General features: G+C 40.8%; 1 protein-coding gene across 9 annotated transcripts in view; it reads left to right on the top strand.

Moving 5' to 3' along the window:
* The window catches only part of ASAP1 (ArfGAP with SH3 domain, ankyrin repeat and PH domain 1), a 186,311-nt gene that overhangs the window by 40,476 nt on the left and 126,225 nt on the right, over window positions 1-19,610 (top strand). For 5 of the 9 annotated variants that reach the window (XM_068933309.1, XM_068933308.1, XM_068933313.1 and 2 more), the window contains one exon: window positions 9,049-9,135. In XM_068933309.1, coding sequence (XP_068789410.1) covers window positions 9,077-9,135 — 59 coding nt within the window. In that variant the 5' untranslated portion in view covers window positions 9,049-9,076. Of the gene's footprint in view, window positions 1-9,048; window positions 9,136-19,135; window positions 19,443-19,610 lie in introns of those variants that run through there. The other 4 variants (XM_068933314.1, XM_068933315.1, XM_068933312.1 and 1 more) reach the window with 4 other exon arrangements.

Genomic DNA, 19,610 nt, shown 5'->3' with positions numbered 1-19,610 from the left:
ATGTTAAACACTTACACTTGATGTTTCGGTGCCAGATTTGTTTGTGACTGTAACCTTGAGTACTTGAATGTTTATGCTTCTAGCACAATTCACTGAAGAAACAGGCTCAAAACTATAAGCTGATAATTGGGACTGAAGTTTCCTGTTTTTTTTTTCTTTAAATCAGAGATATCTCTTGTTTTATCAAGTTTCAGTTCATGAAAATAACAGAGGAAGGAAAACAAAGCTGCATAAATTACCACTGAGAGTGCTAGAGATACCAAAACTTTTTCTCTTTGGCTAATTTTATTGGCTGATCCTAAAGTGAAAATGATCCATAAAACGACAGATAAAAAGGGCCAGCTCACTAGGCACAATGCTGAATGTATCACACCTGCAGTACAGCCTTGTCTCACGCACCTGGCAGCTCTGCAACATTTGGCTTTGTTACTTAGCCTTATTAACTTAGTTTCCTTATGTTTTTGTAAAAAAATGGACCTAACAGCAGTTGCCTAGAGTAAGAAGTACTGCAAGGCTATGTTATTAAAACCCAGAATGCAATACCATTTTAAAATTCATCAAAGTGCTCAGAACAAATTCTCCAGAGATTGGGAGCTTAGTCATCCCAGGTTTCTCCAGCTCATTTAGATAATTTGTTCCTTGAAATAGTTGTCTTTTTCTTTCTTTTTCTTTTTTTTTAACTTTGACACTTGGCAAGTATTCATGGAACAGGCAGCTTAGCTCCACAGCTGCAAGGGGGAAAAAAGCCCAAAAGATTTCCACCATTCACACCTGTACTTTATGAAATGTGAGGTAACCACGTCTGAGTGTGTCCCAAATAGTCACTGCACCGTTACTAGTCAGTCACTGGCCAGTTCAAGTAGCTAATAGTCACATTCACTTCTTTGTGAAGTGACACTAAATAATAGGAGAGGTTTTGTGAGTGTAACGTGCAAGTTTTTCAGTATTTTTAAATAACATCAAGACCTGGAGAATTTCAAGCTTGATTCTTTCCAATCTTCCCAAAATCTATGCGATGTGACTGCTTCTGTCTCAGCACAAATTCATGCTGCCAACGAAAAAGGCAGTGCAAGCACCATCACATGAGCTTGATCAGGAAACTAATACAAACAAAACTGAAAAAGGAGGTAATTTTTCAGCTGCATCATTCTGCTTTCAGTAAAAATATAAAACTTATATTACAGCATACAATTTTTTGAAGGTAAATTCAATGAATGTATTTATTTGTGTAATTTTTTTATCCAAGAAAATTTAAGATCATGACAACTTCCCGTTAGATTGCCAGTGGCAAGTATGGCAGCATCCATGGTAGTACACCCAATAGATATCATTTCCTGGGAGCTTCCATTAATAATTTCATTTTTTAATTTTCTTTTCTTTCTGTTGGCATCTTTTCTGGAATAGCAAGTTAGACTTTGCATGTGCCCGTGGTTTAGTACAGGCAGAAATAAGAAGTCTCTGCCCCAAAGCACTTAGGGTGAAATTCAGCATCTTCAGGAGAGATGGCTACCTCTGGACTCATCACCCCACTCTCTCTTTCAGTCAGTAGGCTGTGATTCATATGACCTTCTTAGGCATCTGCTTTAGTACCTCTGTTTTAAATTCCTACTTGTACAGGAAGAAGTGAGTTGCAACCTAGTTTCAATTGACCGTATTGACTGGATCATCTGTAACTATAAAGGGAGCTTAGGGTGATCAGCCCAGATAAAGACACTTTCTCAGATGCATGCCATTTTTACGGTATAAAAGTTGAGTCAGAGCTCATTGAAGTGGGGGTAAAGACTTCCATGTACATGGACTAAGTCTGGATCAATTTTTAAGGACTCAGTCCTGTCACTTCCTTAGAGCTAATCTTATTTTACTGTATAAATAGTATTAATTTGGAGTGAATGTGCACGGAACTAGGCACGACTCAGTATAGCGGTAGACAAGAAGAATAAAAGAAGAGGACATTTAGGGACATCTTGGGTTTTTTTGTGTTTCTGTGTGCCTTGTATTTCTGGATATTCTGGAGAGATGCTCTGACAATTCCACGCTGCACTGCACTCTGCTAAAGGACAGAACGGCTAATCGTATGATACCAGCCAAAAGATGTGACATTCTCACTGAGATCCTAAGGAGGAGAGCGGTACCGCTTGGCACATGCTGAAGGGGAAGGCATGAAAAACACAGCAGTTTGAAGGGCAGAACAGCACCAAGACAAGAGAGGCTGGCACAAGGCACTGTGGAATCATCCTGGTGATCAAAGCCTGGCTTTGTATTTGAGGCACCAGACTGAAAATGAGCACATCAGGCTCTCGCTCCTGGCTCTGCCACAGACCGTCTGTGTGAGACTCATCTCTGGAGGAGAATTAGCAATAATCCTTTTAGAAGAAAAAAAAATTCATTAACTTTGGGGAGGTGTTCGGATACAAGGACAACGTGAGAGACCTTGTTAGTGCCTGTATAGTCAATGCCAGTTAAAAGGAAAAGGTGTGCAGCTTGCTTTGCTTGGGAGTTGCCCTCACGGAGGAGAAAAGCCACTGTATGAAGGACATGGAAAGTTCAGAGGCATCAGATTTTTCATGCAGAAATAAGTTTATCTTTAACACGGCTACCTCAGGTTTAGTTGCCTCTGATTTTTATAATGTCTCCTTCCTACAAATACATTCAGTAAATTACTAATGTTGAATTCAGCCTACAATCAGTGGCTATTGAGATTGAGTAGGGGAAGTGACAAAGGCACTTTATGTAACATTCAGGTTATGTTAGTAATCTATTATCCATGTACCATGTGCAAGATTTTTTGCTATAGACTCCATACAGAGTAAATCATTAAACAGTTTAGTAACCTTACAGAGAAGGCGGGAAACAGTCTGATGTATCATTAGCCCCTCACAGACCTCAGAGGTGGATTGTAAGTGACTCAATATCTTGGACTGCGATGGCAGCCTTGTCATCAAAGACAAAAAATACCATTGACAAGATCAATGAAAGCTCTTCAGAGGTCTAAAGCAGGGAAGCAGATATTCTGACTAGCTGGTGCCTCCAGCAAAATGAAAACTCTTCCCTGAGCCTGAAAAACAGCTGATGGATATAGTGGGAAGTGTTAAAAAGGTCGGTCTTAAGTGGATCTAAGGAGATTTAAGTCACAGTACCGTCATCAGGAAACCCTTAGACAAATATCAAAAGGCAGTCTTCACAGACTGGAGAGTTCTTCATTCTAAATACTTCCAAAAATCTCCTTTTCATATATCTGAGTCTTAAAGAAAATTCACCTTTGAATGAGACTGCAGAAAATTATGAAACAAGTACAGTTTAACTCTCTGACCTTCTACAGCAATGTGTTACAATACTGTACAGCAGTAATATATTACAAAAATGTTAGGTCTTAGCATAGCATGTTTTGAAGCACACATTTTGGAAAAAATTCCAAGACTAGATTTTGACTGTCCAGCACAACTATTCTACAGCACTTTGCAGAGCCCAAATATCATACCACAAGATGAGAGCAGAGAATTAATTTCTATTCTAACAGTAATGCCATCTCCTAAACCTAGATTATTTTTTAATTGGTTGTTATTTGTCATAATACTGTCCAAGAAACTATCTGAATTCTTCAAGTTGATTTAGGTATTGCCAGATGAATGGAAGAAAGCTAACACTTTGCTAATGTATTGTATACTTTGCCAATGTATAATTCCAGACATTATTCATAAAGAATTAGAAAAAAGTAATCTAATTCATGCCATTCAGCATGAAATTATGGAAAACAGATTTTATTTCAAGTAAACTATCTTGATATTTTTTGAGGTCTTTTTTTGAAAAAAATCAATACTATTGATGCAATACATATGAACCAAAGTTCATAGAAGAACTTTTGGTATCAAATAGTGTTTTGATTAAGAAATTGGAGTCATCTAAAATCATCAATGCAATTATTTAATAGATTACAACCTGAGCAATTGACATTTCTCAAAAACTGTTATAAATAGGGACTCATCTTCATGAGAATATCAGTCAGATCTTCAGGGTCACGTCTGGGCTCTGTGCCATTCTACAGTGTAATGAATGACTTGTAAGGAAACAGAATTATTGCTAGTAAAACAAGCAGAAAATGAATAGGGCAGTTGTAAAACCTGAACAGAGCAGGTGATCACTATGCAGTGATCTGAACAGGCAGTAAGCAAGGCAAATGTGCACAAGGCAAGTTGAAAAGGAAAGGCAAGTCATACACACCGTAACAAGTAGTCCAGTTCTGGTGGTCACTAATCAATCAGAGGTGCTTTTTGCTGAGTAGAGCTTTCCTCTCCCTTGAGCTCTCAGGTCAGGCAGTGGCCCTGTAACTCATTTTGCCCCTGGATTCCCTAAGGTCAAATACAGCAACACCTAAAACTCCATTCACGTCCTCTTGTAACGACAGCAATGCATTGACATCGGGGGTAAAACAGACTATTTAGCAAAGAAATTTATGCACTGCTTTGGTTAGTGGAATTGAATGATGACTGTTTCATTATTCCTTCTTTGAGGATTCAGCTAGTCCCATACGCATGCTAGTACTTTGACGGTGTATTTTTATGGAAACGCTGAAAACCCAACCAACATATGAAGTCATGATGGAGCTCTTGTTGCCGAGGATATATTAACATCAGGTCTAAGGTGACTTGTCCACAGACAAATATCCTCAGATTTGCTTCACTGCAATATGTTAGAACACATCCTAATAGTGTTATCCAAATCATGGATTAGGGCGAAGCTGAAGAACATATGTTTGTTACATCCTGTTTGGATGATACAAACAGAGACACAAAGAAAACAAAACTACAACAGATTTTGGCATGAAATAAAAGGTATTTTCTTTAAACTCAGAGCAGTTCAAGAACATGTCAGTTATCACATGGAATGAGAAATTTAATTCTGCGTTTTGGCCGTGAAAATAGCTTCAATGACCTTCGCAAAATCTGATTTTGAAGATAATCTTTAAATTTGTAAGCCATGCTTTTCAACAGAATTTAGATACAACAACAAGTTGATTCCCTATAGTTCAAAAAACTAGCTTAATTTTTTCCTTTGCAACAAAAAGGAGTTTATTCTACTTGCATTATTTTAAAACTTCTTGAGATATAAAAGCTTTCTGCTCAGTCATTTGCTGTAAATTGCAGTATGAAGTAGTACCCTACAGCATTTACAGATGAAGTAGTCTGTTTATACAGAAAGCACAAGAGCTATAATTACTACATGATCACATTTGTATATCGAGGTCAGAATTCTGTGATTCACGCTATTGTTTGGACATAAAGGGAGTTGATTTTCAGCATGGTGGTGTACAACTACAATTATTGTTACATCAGTGACTGTAGAAACAATATTAACTTCTGCTTGTTTGAGTTTTTCTAGTTAGGTTAACTCCAGGTCAAACACTCATGAAAGCAGGCTGGTTAATATTTGTCCTAAAATATTCATTAGGCATGCAAAATATGTACTTACATTGTGGCTGCTCAGGTTGCATATTACATAGGAAAAAAAGCAAAACAAAAAAACAAATAAACGCCAAAATAAAAAGCAAAACAAAATAGATCATTAAATGACTTATGTGTGAAATCACACAGAGTTTAAGCAATATCAAAGGCAGGTAATTAAAGAGTGCAAAAACATTTCCTGATTTTCTCCTCTCCTCTGCAAAATCCCTGCATAGACTTCTCTTCTTGACTATTATCCAATATACTTAGCAATTTTTATATTCCACTTTGAGAATTCATTGGTTTTCTGTACCATTTTAGCAGTTCTAAAAGCTTAAAAATGTGAGAATTCAACTCATTATACTTATTAGTTAAGAGCTAGGATTAGTAAAGCACTTATGTAGTATCAGTTAGTTCAATATGATTACATGTTTTTATAATCAGACACTAGAATAAATGCTTTCTTCGTTTGAGAACTAACAGAATCTGCCATCGTATTAACACATCTGAATTGAAACCCAGCTGTAACTTGTATTTTAATGTCATCTTTTTCTGAGGTAGGCCTCTTTCTCTTACTTAAGCCCTATCCAGTCTGTCTCTTTGCAGGCGTAGGAGTCTCTACGTAAAAAGCAATCCTATTTCCCTGGGTCTTCGTTGTTCTCTATCCATTCTGGGTTTTTATATTTCCTATTCACTCCCTGCTCCCACATACATACTGTCATGTGTGAGCCCTTTACATAAATCTGATAATGTTATCCTCACATTGCCAGGGAGGTTAGGGGGCACCACTTTTCTTTTTTTCAGGTAAGAAACGGAGAGGCAAGAGGCCACCTTGACACAGCCCAAATTCTACAAAGGTCCTTGGGCTAGAGTTTCCTGAAAGCTGTATTTAGCCTTGAAAGACCCCTGACCTAGACTAAACACTCACATGGCCTCAAGGACTTAGGAATTTGTCACTTAAACAGAGTTCTAATAACTTGTCCAAGGTCACTAAGACAAGGAGTTGAATCCAAGTGCAAAATTAGCATCTTTCTCACCGGACCACCTCTCTTCTGTTTAGGTGAGCCATACATGTTTCCTTCTCATTATCTTCCCTCATCAATTAATCCTCATAGCTTTAACCAGCTCAATTGCTTCATGTATATTTTTCTAGCTTTCTTCCATATTTCATTTTATTTGCCTCTGTTAAGGTAGTACTGAGAGGGCCAGATATGTGTATGAGACCAAGAAAAGGAATAGAATCATCCTGAGCCACTGAGATCTAACCACAAATGCTGTAACACAGCCTATAGCAAATGGGTAATTAAATAATCGTTGGCAGCTTATTATAGCAGAAGTAAGGAAATTCTGTGACTTTTTGGACTTATGAAAAATGGATGAAACGCAAACAGATTATCATTAGTTCAAAATGTAATCTAATGTAAATCATAGTTACTTGTGAACCAGGGTCAGCATTTGATTTAGAAAGCAACGAGCCACTACATTTTGTTCTTTTTTAACTAACATTGTTTTGATTTGAATCGCATAAACCTATAATCATGAAGGTGACTGTTTTGCCTAAGGAGATGGATAATATCATTAAAAGGAACAGATGTGCTGTAACGTTAAACAACAAACAGACATGTCATCATGGGTTGAGCCAGGTCCAGGGTTGCCAGTGGCTGTGATTTTGTTGTAAGAATGTGGTACTTGGTTGTCTGCTGGTGGAGGCCTTTCCCAGCCCATGAGAAACAGTGCAGTGCCCAGACCTTCCTCTAACATTTTTCCTGCAGGTAATGTAATATTTAAGTATTATATTCTGTGTAGAAGGTAAATAGTTTTCCTCTTGCATCCTTGCCTTCATATCAAAGGACACACTTCCTCCGTTAAGTACACGTCAGTCATATGGAGAGAGCCAGAAATCATTCAATTTCCATGCTGCCAAGCTGGTGGCGTATTTGGTAGAGATTCAGCTCCTTTAAGTCCAGTATATAAGAATCTGAAATCTGTTCTGTTGGTTAAGGAGATTTTTATCCCTTCTAATGACAAAATAGTTCTTAACAACATCACAGGAAAGTATCCTAAAGGCTTAGAAACAGAAGGGAAAAAGAAAGATAGTAACACCCCATCTAAAAACTTAATGTCGCAATTTTTAATTGAATGCCATATGTTTTGGAGACTGGGATTATTCTACGTTATTTTTAATGTTAAGGGTTGGCAGACCTCCAGACCCACAAGACAAATTTGGAAACATAAAACAAACAGGACAAAACCTATAAACAAACTACAGCAGTCTCTAGGGAAATAGGTCAACTGAAGTAACAAGACTTCTCTCTTAAAGAAAAGAAAGAAAGACTCGTAGAAGAGGAGATATACTTTGCCTGATGGAATTAAGTGGCGTGCTCAAATGGAAATGGACCAACTGGCCTGAGTACCGCTGTGCTCCACACTCCTGCGAAGGGTGTGCTCTGGAGGCAGTCTCCCTCCCACTGCCCTTCAAACTTGCCCCCTTCTCATCAATCTCATTCTTATCTTTCTGGATCCTTGTTACTTCTCCCATTCTGCCAGCCTGTCCAGTCCAAATCTGTCTGCCTCATGTGGTTTGTCCCAGTGTCCTTGCTTAGTGATCCTAGTCTCTAAAGGCAACTACCCCTGCGTAGCTTCCCCTCTTTCCCTGTGCCAGTATCCAGACCTAGACCCGGTTCAATGTTTGTGCCCTGTCACTTTGGACCTACTGAGGAGTTCAGCCCAGTTGTTCTCAAAATGAAAGGTATGCCCTTTGCAGAGAACAGACAGGTCTACAGAGCCGTGGCATAGACTGAGACTGCAAATAAAAGCTGTTTGAGGAGGCTCCGGTCACGGCCAGTAGGGGCAGAGAGCAGGAGCAGAGGAACAGTTCCTGACGGGAATCACACAGCCTGTCCCTGTCCCGGTCCTATCCAGCTCCTCTGGATGCTCAGCAGCTTCCCCATCACTACTCTTCTCGCTCAGTGAAGAAAGTCTTAAACTGGAAGTAGTGCGGAACCGGGGTAATGGTGAGGAAAAAGTCTGATGAAAAATGAGGCCACTTGTTTATGTCCTGGTATGACTGTCTCCCCAGACTCTACCCTTTTCTCCTATACAAAACTCCTCTCTGTCAGGCCACTTCTTGTTGTCAGTCTCTTTATCCTTCAAATCATATCTCCATCCTCCAAAATAGATCAGTTTGATGCACACACCTGACATGGAAATTTTCAGCCTGAATGCTTTAACTGAGGTTATAGCTGAAAAAAAGGAAGTGTCAGACAACTTGAATAGGCAATGTTACCAGCTCTGCATGTAATACAGCTCACTGAATAGTTGCCACATTCAGTTATACCAACAGAGTTTTCCCAGTCAGCTAAAAGAAGCTCTCATGTAGCAATTTTTAACAAGGTGTTATTCTCAGCAGATTTCTAATGAGTCTGTTTACTAGAATGAAACTCACAATATTAAATGCAGTAAACAAATAGCCTATATGACAAACTGCCATCATGGAAAAATTTATAGATTACGGACATTGTTTCAGGCTGACTGTCACAATAAGTGACCTTGCCAATCCCACAACTTTGGTTAATTTTATTTACCTGGATCACTTCTTCTCCTTATCTAGGTAGTTTCCTGGTTGTGACAGATGAGACATGAGATCTTCAGCTTCCAGGCTTTCAAGTTTTTCTTCAAGAGATTCATTATGGAATCGGTAAGAAGATAGACCTATAAATAGCAGGTTAAAAGTGTAAAAAACAGACCTTGTGTATAGACCAAAATATATGAAAAATAAGCAACACCAAAAGACGTTGTTTTTATCAATTGCAATATCTGCCAGTGTTTGTTTTCTGTGCTTGATGTCTATATGTCTATATGTACTATATGTACTAATGTACTATAGAAGGTACTTTTCAGGAAAGGCCTAACTGATTGATCCTTGCAAGGATCAATAAATCCAATACATCAATAAACCCTTCCAAAATACTGACTTCCTGAGCAAGTACTGTAACAAACACTAACATTTATTAAGTATTTTGCTTTGTTTTCATAGATTTCAAAATTGGATGAGAGGGATAAAAAGGACTCTTTGTAACTCGTTTTAGTCCCTCTAGATCTGGTAACTGATGTTGTTTTAACTTTGAGAACAACACATCTCTGCGATGAGCCTGAAAAATCTATGGCAAGATTTGTGCGGGGGCTTGAAAGAGGAGGGACTCTCTTCTTTCTGTGATGTAAAATGCTGAACAGCACACAGTTGTCCAAATATGCTTTTGTTTACTCAGCCTCTGAATGGTGAGTGTTCTTGTTTTAAAGTTTTTACTGCATTTCATTGAACCACAAAAAGCTACGTTTAAATTGCCTGACTTGAATCCACTACAACAACAACATTTACAGTTAAGGTTGAAGTTTTCTTTGTACCTGATGCACTGGATCTAGATATCCTCACGCAGGTCACTGCTCTCTACTTGAGGATCACAGCAGTGTGTGACTTTGATCCTTTCATCTTCCCTAGGGGGAATGGTTGACCATACGGCACTCCAACCAAGCCAAGAGGGGTGAATCACTGTTGCTAATTTTCTGAAAACTGAAAATATATTCCGTTGGTGCATTTACTTTGTCACATGGCTATGCATATTTTTCCTTTTTAAGCCCATGATGCCTAAATAAGCAAGAGACCAGAAGTCAAAAAATCATCCTTTGAAAAGCATGAAGCTATTAAGCTGGATATTTCTGTTTGATTTTAAATCAGAACTTATTTTTTCATATCCTAGCGCTCCTAGATTTTCTTGTAGGAATAAAATAAAATGCATCCACCAAAAAGCAAACAAGTGCTGGTAACATCACTGATGTAAATGAAACCTGACTCCCTGTGAATTTCTGTCTTGACTGTGGTACCTGAGGAAGTGCAAACTGTCACTGAAACTTTTCCCACGACTGAGACATTGGCTCTTTCTCCTATATTGATTCGGTTGATAAAGACCAAGATGAGGCTGCAGCTTTTCTGTCCATGGGGGCAATACATATCACTTCCCTCTGCTCATTTTTATCTTCCCACACAACTCACAGAAACTGAAGAAATCTGACCCCTTTCTTGCCCTCTTCAAATTTGGTGGGATTGGCAATGGGTTAAAAGAAGCATCAGGGCAGGACAGTCAGGCAGATGATCCTGTGAACGTTATTTCCTATGCTGTAGTCAACGGACAGCTAGTTAGCTTCGGAAGCAGAAAGCTCACTCTCAGTGGTCTAGAATGAGTAAAAGTAGAAACAAATGAGTACTCAGAGAGAGGGCCTGACATGACTGATTGCTGCACTGAAATTCTGAACCTCTTCATTTCCTTTACCATAATGTGAACACTGATCCGATGGAGACGAGGTCCTTGTGGTAAGATCAGCTCCTAAAAGCTTTTGTCTGCCTTCTGTGGTTTTAACAGAACCCCATGACTATGGCATTCAAATGTCTACTTTAGGAAACAAACATATAGACCTTTGTTTTAAAACCAAGCCTTTTTTGCTTGATGAGAAGGCCTTAAGTTTTAAAATAGGTATGCCTCAAATTATTTCAGGTCTTATGCATCGTAAAACAAATTGATCTCCTTTAAAAAAAAAAAAAAATGTTGCTCTGCAGCTGAAAATTTCCTATGCTAAGTTCAAGTTGAGAGTACTTATTTTTGACTTAAGTTATGAACCCTTGAAAATAGAAACTTATATAAAGGAAATGCAGATGTGCTAGTAAGCTGAGTGGTTGCAAGGGCCTTTCTTATTATATCCAACATCTGCAGATTTATTTCCAACATTTCTCTAATGAGATGCTATTTAGGAAATGAAGAAATGAAGATCTCAGTATGTTCATTCAACACTATAAGCCAGCTTTGGAGCTTGCAGGACTGTGCCTTAGAAAAGCTTGTATAAAGCCACAAATGACTTTTATGTATCTATTTAGCACAGTGGGTCTCAGTCCCTCTTCTGCCACTAGATACTGTTCTGATGTTAGTAAATTCGTGGTAGAGAAAAAAAAAAAAAAAAAAAACAGAACTGATCTCTTTGCTTTATATGTTCACATCATGAAGAACTGGTAAGAAGCAGTCCTTTTATTTGCCTGCCAATCCTTTTTGTCTATTCAACAAAACGTGGATGAAATTGTTTGGCCTGAGAGCCCTTCTCATCCTTCAGCTATTTTTTGAAAGTATAATAATAAAATGTACAATAAAAATACTTAGTTCTAATATAGCACTACTCAGCTGGAAAGCCCAGTGTGCTTTCACTCAGAAAAATAAATGTAATTGTCTGCATTCCACAGACAGAGAAATGATGCACGTAGCGATCAAATGCCATGTCACAGCAGTAAGTGGCAACACAAGGACCAGATCTAATGTCTACAGAGCCTTTATTTATTTCTCAAACTGCTTCCCAGGCTCGTTTTGGCCTGAATCTCCAGTTTCATTGCAGACAAGATGCATACTGCCACCAATTTACATTTAGCAGCTTAGGTAGACCAGGAGATGTGCTTGGATAAGGACACAGCCATATCATTTGCAGAGGGAAAGAGAAAATATTGAAATGTTTGCAGTGTAGGTTGAGGCATTATTTCAAAAAAAAAATCTTTTTTTGAGAGCTTGCTATGCCAGCTGCCCCGCAACATGTTCATTTTTGCAGTATCACTCTGATTCTAGTCACTGCTATTTCTCATATTAAAAAAAAAAAGATGTTCAGATGTTCAGCTACTACTAATTCTTTCTTTGAAAGGACTCATATTTCTCTTGCTTTTATCACAGAGAACCACTGTACCCGATCATGATATACTGTCTTCATCTTGCGCTTTTCGATTCCACTGGCATGACCTACTCTCATGCTAACCAACATTAACTCCTCCCTTTTCCTGCCAAATGTGTCTGCCATGCTCTTCCCAACAATCCTCCAAGAGTTTAGTCAGGATCATGAAAGCAAGGATAACTACTGCACAGGTTTCCACTGTGCTGGCTTTCATCCTCACTGGCATGGCGTAGGTGAATATCGTTGGGATAACAGATCCAGTTCCTCTCATGACTGTCTCAGCAATAAGCTGTCTCCTATTTGCACTGCAGGCAAGGGTTGAATTTGCCAGAATCCAAATATACCCAAAAGGTCTGCTGACTGTTTTCTCAGCAATCAGCGTTCATAAGAGTTTGACCTCTCTGAACTCTCTAAAATACGGTCCTTCTAGAAGAAGGACCTGTTTGAAGCTCCGTTTGAATCTGTCCTGATGCATGCAGTATTATTTTTCCTATGAACTAGAATAAGGCTTCTTGAATGAGCATCTCTAATAAAAAACTTGCATGCAATGAAAATGTGAAATTCAGCACCTCTGCAACAACAGGAGAGCACACGTTCCCTGTCTGGTACCCCTTGCCGCTAGTTAACAATTTTCTCTGTTTTTCTTTTTGGTGGATATGGAGGTTTCAGAAGAACAGCCCATTGCTTGTTGTTGTTACTGGGAGCCTGGAATGCCATTATGCGGTTGTCTGCATGACTCTTGATCTTGCATGACAAAACCAAAAAACAAAGGCAAAACTGAATCAGCAAATTAGTCAGCTTAATCTTGTGTAACTCAGTGCTCCATTTCCAGCGCTTTTCTTTTCAGCTGTGCTTTGAGATGACTATTTGAGCATATCTATCATTCAGTTTAGCTCCTTGCACAGGCTGTTCAAGTAAATAACATGTAAAATATATCATCAGTTGTATACTTCTGATATTTTGATTTAATCATCTATTTCATTTAGCATATATAATGTTAAAAATGCAAGACCTTAATGTTACCAAAATGCCATTTATAATGAGAACACAATGGGTTCTCTTTTTGCTATCATATTAATATTGAAATAATTCAGAAGGAACGTTTTGTTTAAGTCACCAGTGCCAGTGCTAAAAGGCTTGTAAACTAATACTGTATTTTCCAAGACAGTTGCTTATGTTTTCCGATTGAATTTTAAATACCAAATGAAGGCAAATGCTTGGAGATGCCAATATTAAAATTGAAATCAGCTGATTCTTGTATTCAAAACAGTCACAGAGCACCAACAAAAGTTGATGCAGCTCGTGTGTTTCATAAGCCATATTGCTAAATACTGTAGCTTAAACATACAGAACGTCAATCAGAGTGCATGCCGGATACGGCTTAGAAAAGAGCTGTTTCCTTTGACCGAAAATTTACCTGATTATTCTGTTACAACGGTACAACGATTTTAAAGATGTGTTTGCAAATGCCAAATCCCACAGCCTTCTTTTCTAAGCCAAAGCAGTTTGCAGTTTACCATATAAGTTCAAGCAAATTAGCACCAGTCACAATGTGTGATGTAGGCTTCAATGTTTAAAATAGACTTTGCCTTTTCCTGTAAGTACCTCATGCACTTATGTGATATCTTGTGTGATATTAAAAGTGTAAACATGCTGCAGGTTAAAATATGTAGATGTTAGATTTCATGCAAGGTTCAGTCAGTTGATAAAACAGTGCTCCGAGAGGACGCTGTTCCTGGACGTGAAACTCCTTCTGAGAAAACTTTTCCGGCTGAAGTACAAAGTGGTGATGTCACATGTCCTTACATAAATTTTGTTGTTGTTGTTCAAAATAAAACTATAGGAGTTTCATTAACATAAAACGTTTTACTGAGTTTTAGCACGATAGAAAACAAAAAGCCAAGTTCACCCTGCTAAAATTCTTTTCCATTTGAGGCTCTTATCCTCTGAAGCCCAACATTCAATCCAAACGAGAAGAGTTGATATTTAGACATACTAGTGGATATTCTAATACTTATGGACATAAATTAAAATAAGCACTTCCCATTAATTCTGTCAAAAGTTATCTGGAAATAAACTTATAAATATGTAACAATAGTAATATGCATACATATATGTTTTCTCCTGAGGAATCTCAAATCAACCAACAAAATGCATTCACTTCTGGAATCAAATGTCATAGCTACCTTATACCATACAGTGATCCTGTGCAATGGCTTAGATAGAAAAGAGAACTGGAAGTAATGCTGACTGCTGCATTTAGCTGAAACCAAACCACAAACTTGGCCAGAACATCAGTATAGCATCCTTACAGCCTGTCTAAGGATATTTTCCTGACGATTTTTAGCATGCTGCTGTTGCTATTCACTGCTGGTGAGGTGGTGATGCTTTCCACGTTTGTGAAGACGCTAAGGAGCATAATAACAACTATGCAGTTACTCACATAGGCATATTGCAACAATTCAAAGTTTTAATTAAATATTAGTGTTTGTCTGGTCTACTCCAGTTCTATCAACAGCGATAGCCAGGACGAGAAACTTGAAAACAAAGGAAACTAGTGTGCAAAACAGCATCATCCCTTTTATACTTACAAGGAGTAAATTTTAAAATAGTCCTAAAAAAACAAAGAAAAAAGAAAACTAGAAAAAAACAAATCTGACATGCAGGACTCTAGCATGACTAGGTCTATACTTATCAAGGAGAGCCATCTACATAGTGGCCACGTGCACAATTTCCTTCTTCGGCTAACAGCTTATTTCACTGCCGTGCCGACAGGTTGCAAATGGCCCTGGAGGCAGCTTGCCTGAGCATGCTTGACAGCATTTTCCATGCATAGCCAAAGGCCCTAGGACAAGCTTGTTTTCAGAAGCCAAGAAGCAACCACGCCTGAATTTGTACTTGTAAGCTTGCTATCTATGCAGCAGGCAAGCATGGCCTTGAGGGTGGTCCTGGGGCAGCTCTACGAGGGCACTATAATCCTACCTAGCAGGTGATCTGCCATGCACTTCAGCTGGGCTGAGGCACTGATCCTAGCTCGTGACACCCTGAAGAGCTGACTTTACATGGCTAAAGCTAGATAGCCAAAATTACAACCTGCTTTTGATCAGCTGGGCAACAACCTTTGTATAGGACTCCTTATCTATAGGGGAATAGATAATCCTGTTCTCTGTCTCACAGCTGTGTGGTTAAAACAGTTAATTGCACTGATGACATAAAGAGCTAGGCAACACAGCTATTCAACTCTGGCACATATTTGTAATGTTTGAAAGTCTGCAGTGATGACAATATTCGTCATCACCTGATGACTATTGTTTGGCTCTTGTGAATGAACTGATGATCTCAGTCTAAATGTAAGATGACTAGAGTACTATAAAATGAAAAATACCGCAGTTGCTATTCAACTTATTGCAAAATGCCCGTGTTAGTACTTTTTATTGTTGTTGCTATGTTCCTTAACCCGTCCCTAAGCCTGGTGAAGCCTGCAAATACGATAGAAATATTATCAACTTGCAAGAGTATAATTACAACTGTAATTAGCTCTCCCATTGGCAATCTCAATAAAAAGCCAAGGAATCGATGGATTTGTAGACTGAGTCACTGGGTGGGACAGCAGGACAGCGCAACTTCCTTGACTGTAATGTATCAGCAATAAAGACTTCTGGCTCCAGGGCTGTCTGCACTCTTCTCACCTGTGCTAGCTTGTCCTAGGGTGGACAAGGAGACGCGTTTCACATCAGAATACCAACAGCGAAGAGCATAAGCATAACTTCTGCTGGCACATCTTACACGGGCTGCAGCATTGCCTCCCCCAGGATCTATCACAGACTAAGATATCGTTAGAGCAGACGCTGTGAAATATAACTTTCACACTCTGATGACTATTCTTTGACATTTGTGAAGTGAAACAGTGATTTCAGTTAGTGACAATTTATAGAAAGGTGCATCTTATAAATTTAGAGCTGAATCTCAGATACGGTCCACATTCAAAACAGGAAACATGGTTAAATATGAGATCCACAAAAAGATATCTGAAACAGTTACATAATTTGACTAGTTTAAAGGTAGGCACATTTTTATAGTCAAGTAGCATCATTTACCGTGTATTAACATCGTATTAAGTAACTAATCCTTGCTTCCAGTGAATTCAAGTGGAGATAATCTAAACCTAAAGAAGTCATGCCCAGAGGGTTATTTTCTGTACCAGCATTTTTATAGCGAAAGATCAAATGCTGCTTCAAAGCAGCAAAAGCGAGCACTCTTTTCTCTTTAGTAAAGTTAACAATTTAAGAACTGACAAAGAAATAGAGTAATAGGCCTTTTTTATCTTTAGGCCTTTTCCTGTTTTCTTTTTTCCTAGTATTCTTCTGTGTTCATTCAGTTTTTAAATTTATTTAATATCTTACTTTAAAAGATCTTTTTTTTTTCCTGATGATGAAACACCCAAGCTCAGCATTGTCATTCTCGACTACACCTTCATTTCTGTCACTCTTCACTGCTCCAGTTTTCCTGGCCTGTCTCCTTCCTTCCTTTGTTGAGCGTGCTCTTTAATTCTGCGGTTTAAAATTTCTTTAAAGAGTGAAACCGTTCTCTGCAGAATGAAACCATTTCTATCGTAGCATATCCAGCTTTGTTGTCCACACTCCTGTGGGGCAGGATTTGTTTAGGACAGCAGACAAGGTACAATCTAAAGACTGGTGCTTTAACTCAATAAATTCAGCCTGGAGAGGAACAATTCAGCTTCAACAGTAGTCAAGCAATTAAACCTGTCCAGCCAGCAGTGCGATGGATTTGGCCTTGAAATCTGTTTAAGGGGGATCAGATATCCTTCTAAAAGAAATATTGTAGCTCGCCCACAGATGACAGGTCTGACTTGGGAATAGCTGTGTGGCTGTCCACGATCCGTACTGTGCAGGAAATCACAGCGGTCCTGCGTGGCCCTAAGGCTGTATCCTAGACCCTCGCCCATCCAGTTTCCATGTTCTTCCAGGTCTTTTCGATGTTACTAACAACTCTTTCCTGGCCGAAAGCCAAAAAGGAGTTCTTCTTTATTCTCCTTCCAATATTGCCAGCCATTTTTATCTTCTTGATATCTCTTCCTCCTCCACTGCTTTTATGACACGATCTTCAATTGATTTTCTTCCTACCACTCTCCTTGCTTTTTCAGTCTTTCAATTTTGCCTCCCAATCCATTTTTCAGTGCAACTCCCACACGGTTCTTTTCTTGGCTCCCTCCTCTTCTTGCCTACTCTTCCTCTGAGAATCTCATGACGTTTAACAATCATCTGTATTAGCTCAGGTTTTGGGGGCAGGAAAGCTGGATCACGTGAATCCGCAGAAATCATATGGCCATATGGAGGGCTTCTGCTAAGGCAATGAACTCAAAGAATGAAACATGTTCAGGCAGGACCATTTCCCTGGAGTATTGGTCATATTTTTGCTGGCAGAACTGCATGCAAATCCTGCTGATGATATCATTTTTACAGCTATGCACAAACCAGGCATCTCCTTTTTATGCCTACTCAGGCACTGCAGCATTTTGTTGAAATTTTCAACTGCCCTTAAGTTGTATGGTAATTTTATTAGGATTACACACAAAATCACTTAAAAGCCTAAGTGCATCATAATACAGGAATAGGTCCTTATATACAGAACATTGTGATGAAAACATTGGAAATGGACACATCCACACAGTTATTTGTTTTCAACTGTTCAGTTTTTGAGAACGTTTATCAGATCTCTTTTGTGAAGAGAATCCCAAATACAAAAAGAAAGGAAAATACATTTTATGACTAAAAAATCAGACTGTAGTAGCAGATGACCATGATTACTTCAGCCCCCTGAGACCCAGCCTTCTTTAGAAAGGCACATATGGGCCCAAAAATCCAGGCTAAAAAAAGAAGAAAAAAAAAATCCCTCTCATTGTCACTGTCTGCCAACTCCCAGCTACACGATGCAACAATGAATAAAGTCTGTTTAAGCTTATTCAGAAACATTACTTTTGAAAGGATGCAGAGCTGATGAACAACACGAAGGACAGGTCGCAGAGATGCCATTAGGAACATTTCAGGCTATCGCTGCTGTTTTCCTGGACGCAGGAGGGCACAGCGGTGAACTGCTCCATACGGTCACTTCGGCAGTGATATATCACTCTTCCATTCGCTTTGAAAGGGCTCAGAAACCGAATTAGTAATACACGTATCGGTAACAGAGGCTTCAGCGATGCTGCTGGGATGTAATAGGAGCCCTTAACGATTACATAAGTATGCGGGGAGTAAAAACCGTGATGACTGTATCAGGGATGAGTTGCTTCAAGTTATAATAATATCTTCATTCCTCCCATCATAAAATGCTTGAAGAAGGAGGGCTTGTGAGTGCTGAAAAAACGGCAAAAGGGCTTTAACCGGCTGTGATGGACACGAAGGGGGGGGGGAGGGGGGAGGCAGCCTCCTAACTCGCCCTTGGGATTTGTCTGAGGCCGGTCAGCTGAAGGGGGCTCCCTCCGCGGGCTGGGCAGCAGCGAGACCCCCGACGCCCAAAGCCGGCTGGCTTGGAAAGTTCAACCTCACTTTTTTTTTTTTTTTTGGGGGGCGAGGGTTAATTAAAAAAAAAAATCGTGACAGGGCATTTTTCGCAGGAAACCGCCTTTCTGGGGCCGTCCGAGTCTCCCGCATCACCGCGGAAGCCCAGGACCCCCGGCCGCCTGTCAGCGAGGCGCCCATGTGCCGCGGCGGGGGAACCGCTCGGCCACCGGCCGCCTTTCTGCGCGCCCTTGTGAGGACGGGGGGGGGGGGGGGCGACCACCCCCCCCCCGCCCCTCCCCGCGCCCGCGCGCGCGAGGCCTCACCGCTGTGGCGGCGGGGAGGGGGGCAGGGGCGGGCGCGCGCGCGGGCGCGGGGCCGGGGGAGGCGGGGGGAGCAGGCGAGAGCCGGCCGGCCGCGCCTGCGCAGAGCACTTCCTTGTTTGCCCACGTAACGGCTGCGGGCGGGTGCAGGGCAGCGCGTGTCAGTCACCCGGTGACTGTCAGCGGCGGCGGGAGCCCTCGCGCGCCGCGGCCGCCGCCGCCGCCTCCTCCTCCTCCTCCTCCCCCCCCTGCCGCCGCCGCCGCCGCCGCCGCCTCCCCGGCCCTCCCGTCCTCTCCCCCGGCCGGGGGGCGCAGCCGGAGCCCGCACAAGTTAGTGCTGAACTTCCCGGCGGCGGCTGAGGCAGCGGCGTGAGGGGGTCGGCGACTCTCCCCGCCCTCGGCGGCGGGTGGGGAAAGGGGCTGAGCCGGCGGGGCCGCGGGGGAGGAGGAGGAGGAGGGCTGGCGGCGGCGGCGCCGGGCTCCTGCGAGGCGGCCGTCGGGGGCCGCAGCTGGCCGCCGCGCCGCGCCGTGGGGTGCCGCGGCGTGGGGTGTCGCGGCGTGGGGTGCCCGGCCCG

Source organism: Struthio camelus, chromosome 2, assembly GCF_040807025.1.
Source record: "Struthio camelus isolate bStrCam1 chromosome 2, bStrCam1.hap1, whole genome shotgun sequence".
Lineage (NCBI taxonomy): Eukaryota > Metazoa > Chordata > Aves > Struthioniformes > Struthionidae > Struthio > Struthio camelus.
Note: the sequence above shows the minus strand (reverse complement) of the source record. Positions and strands in the feature narration are given on the sequence as shown.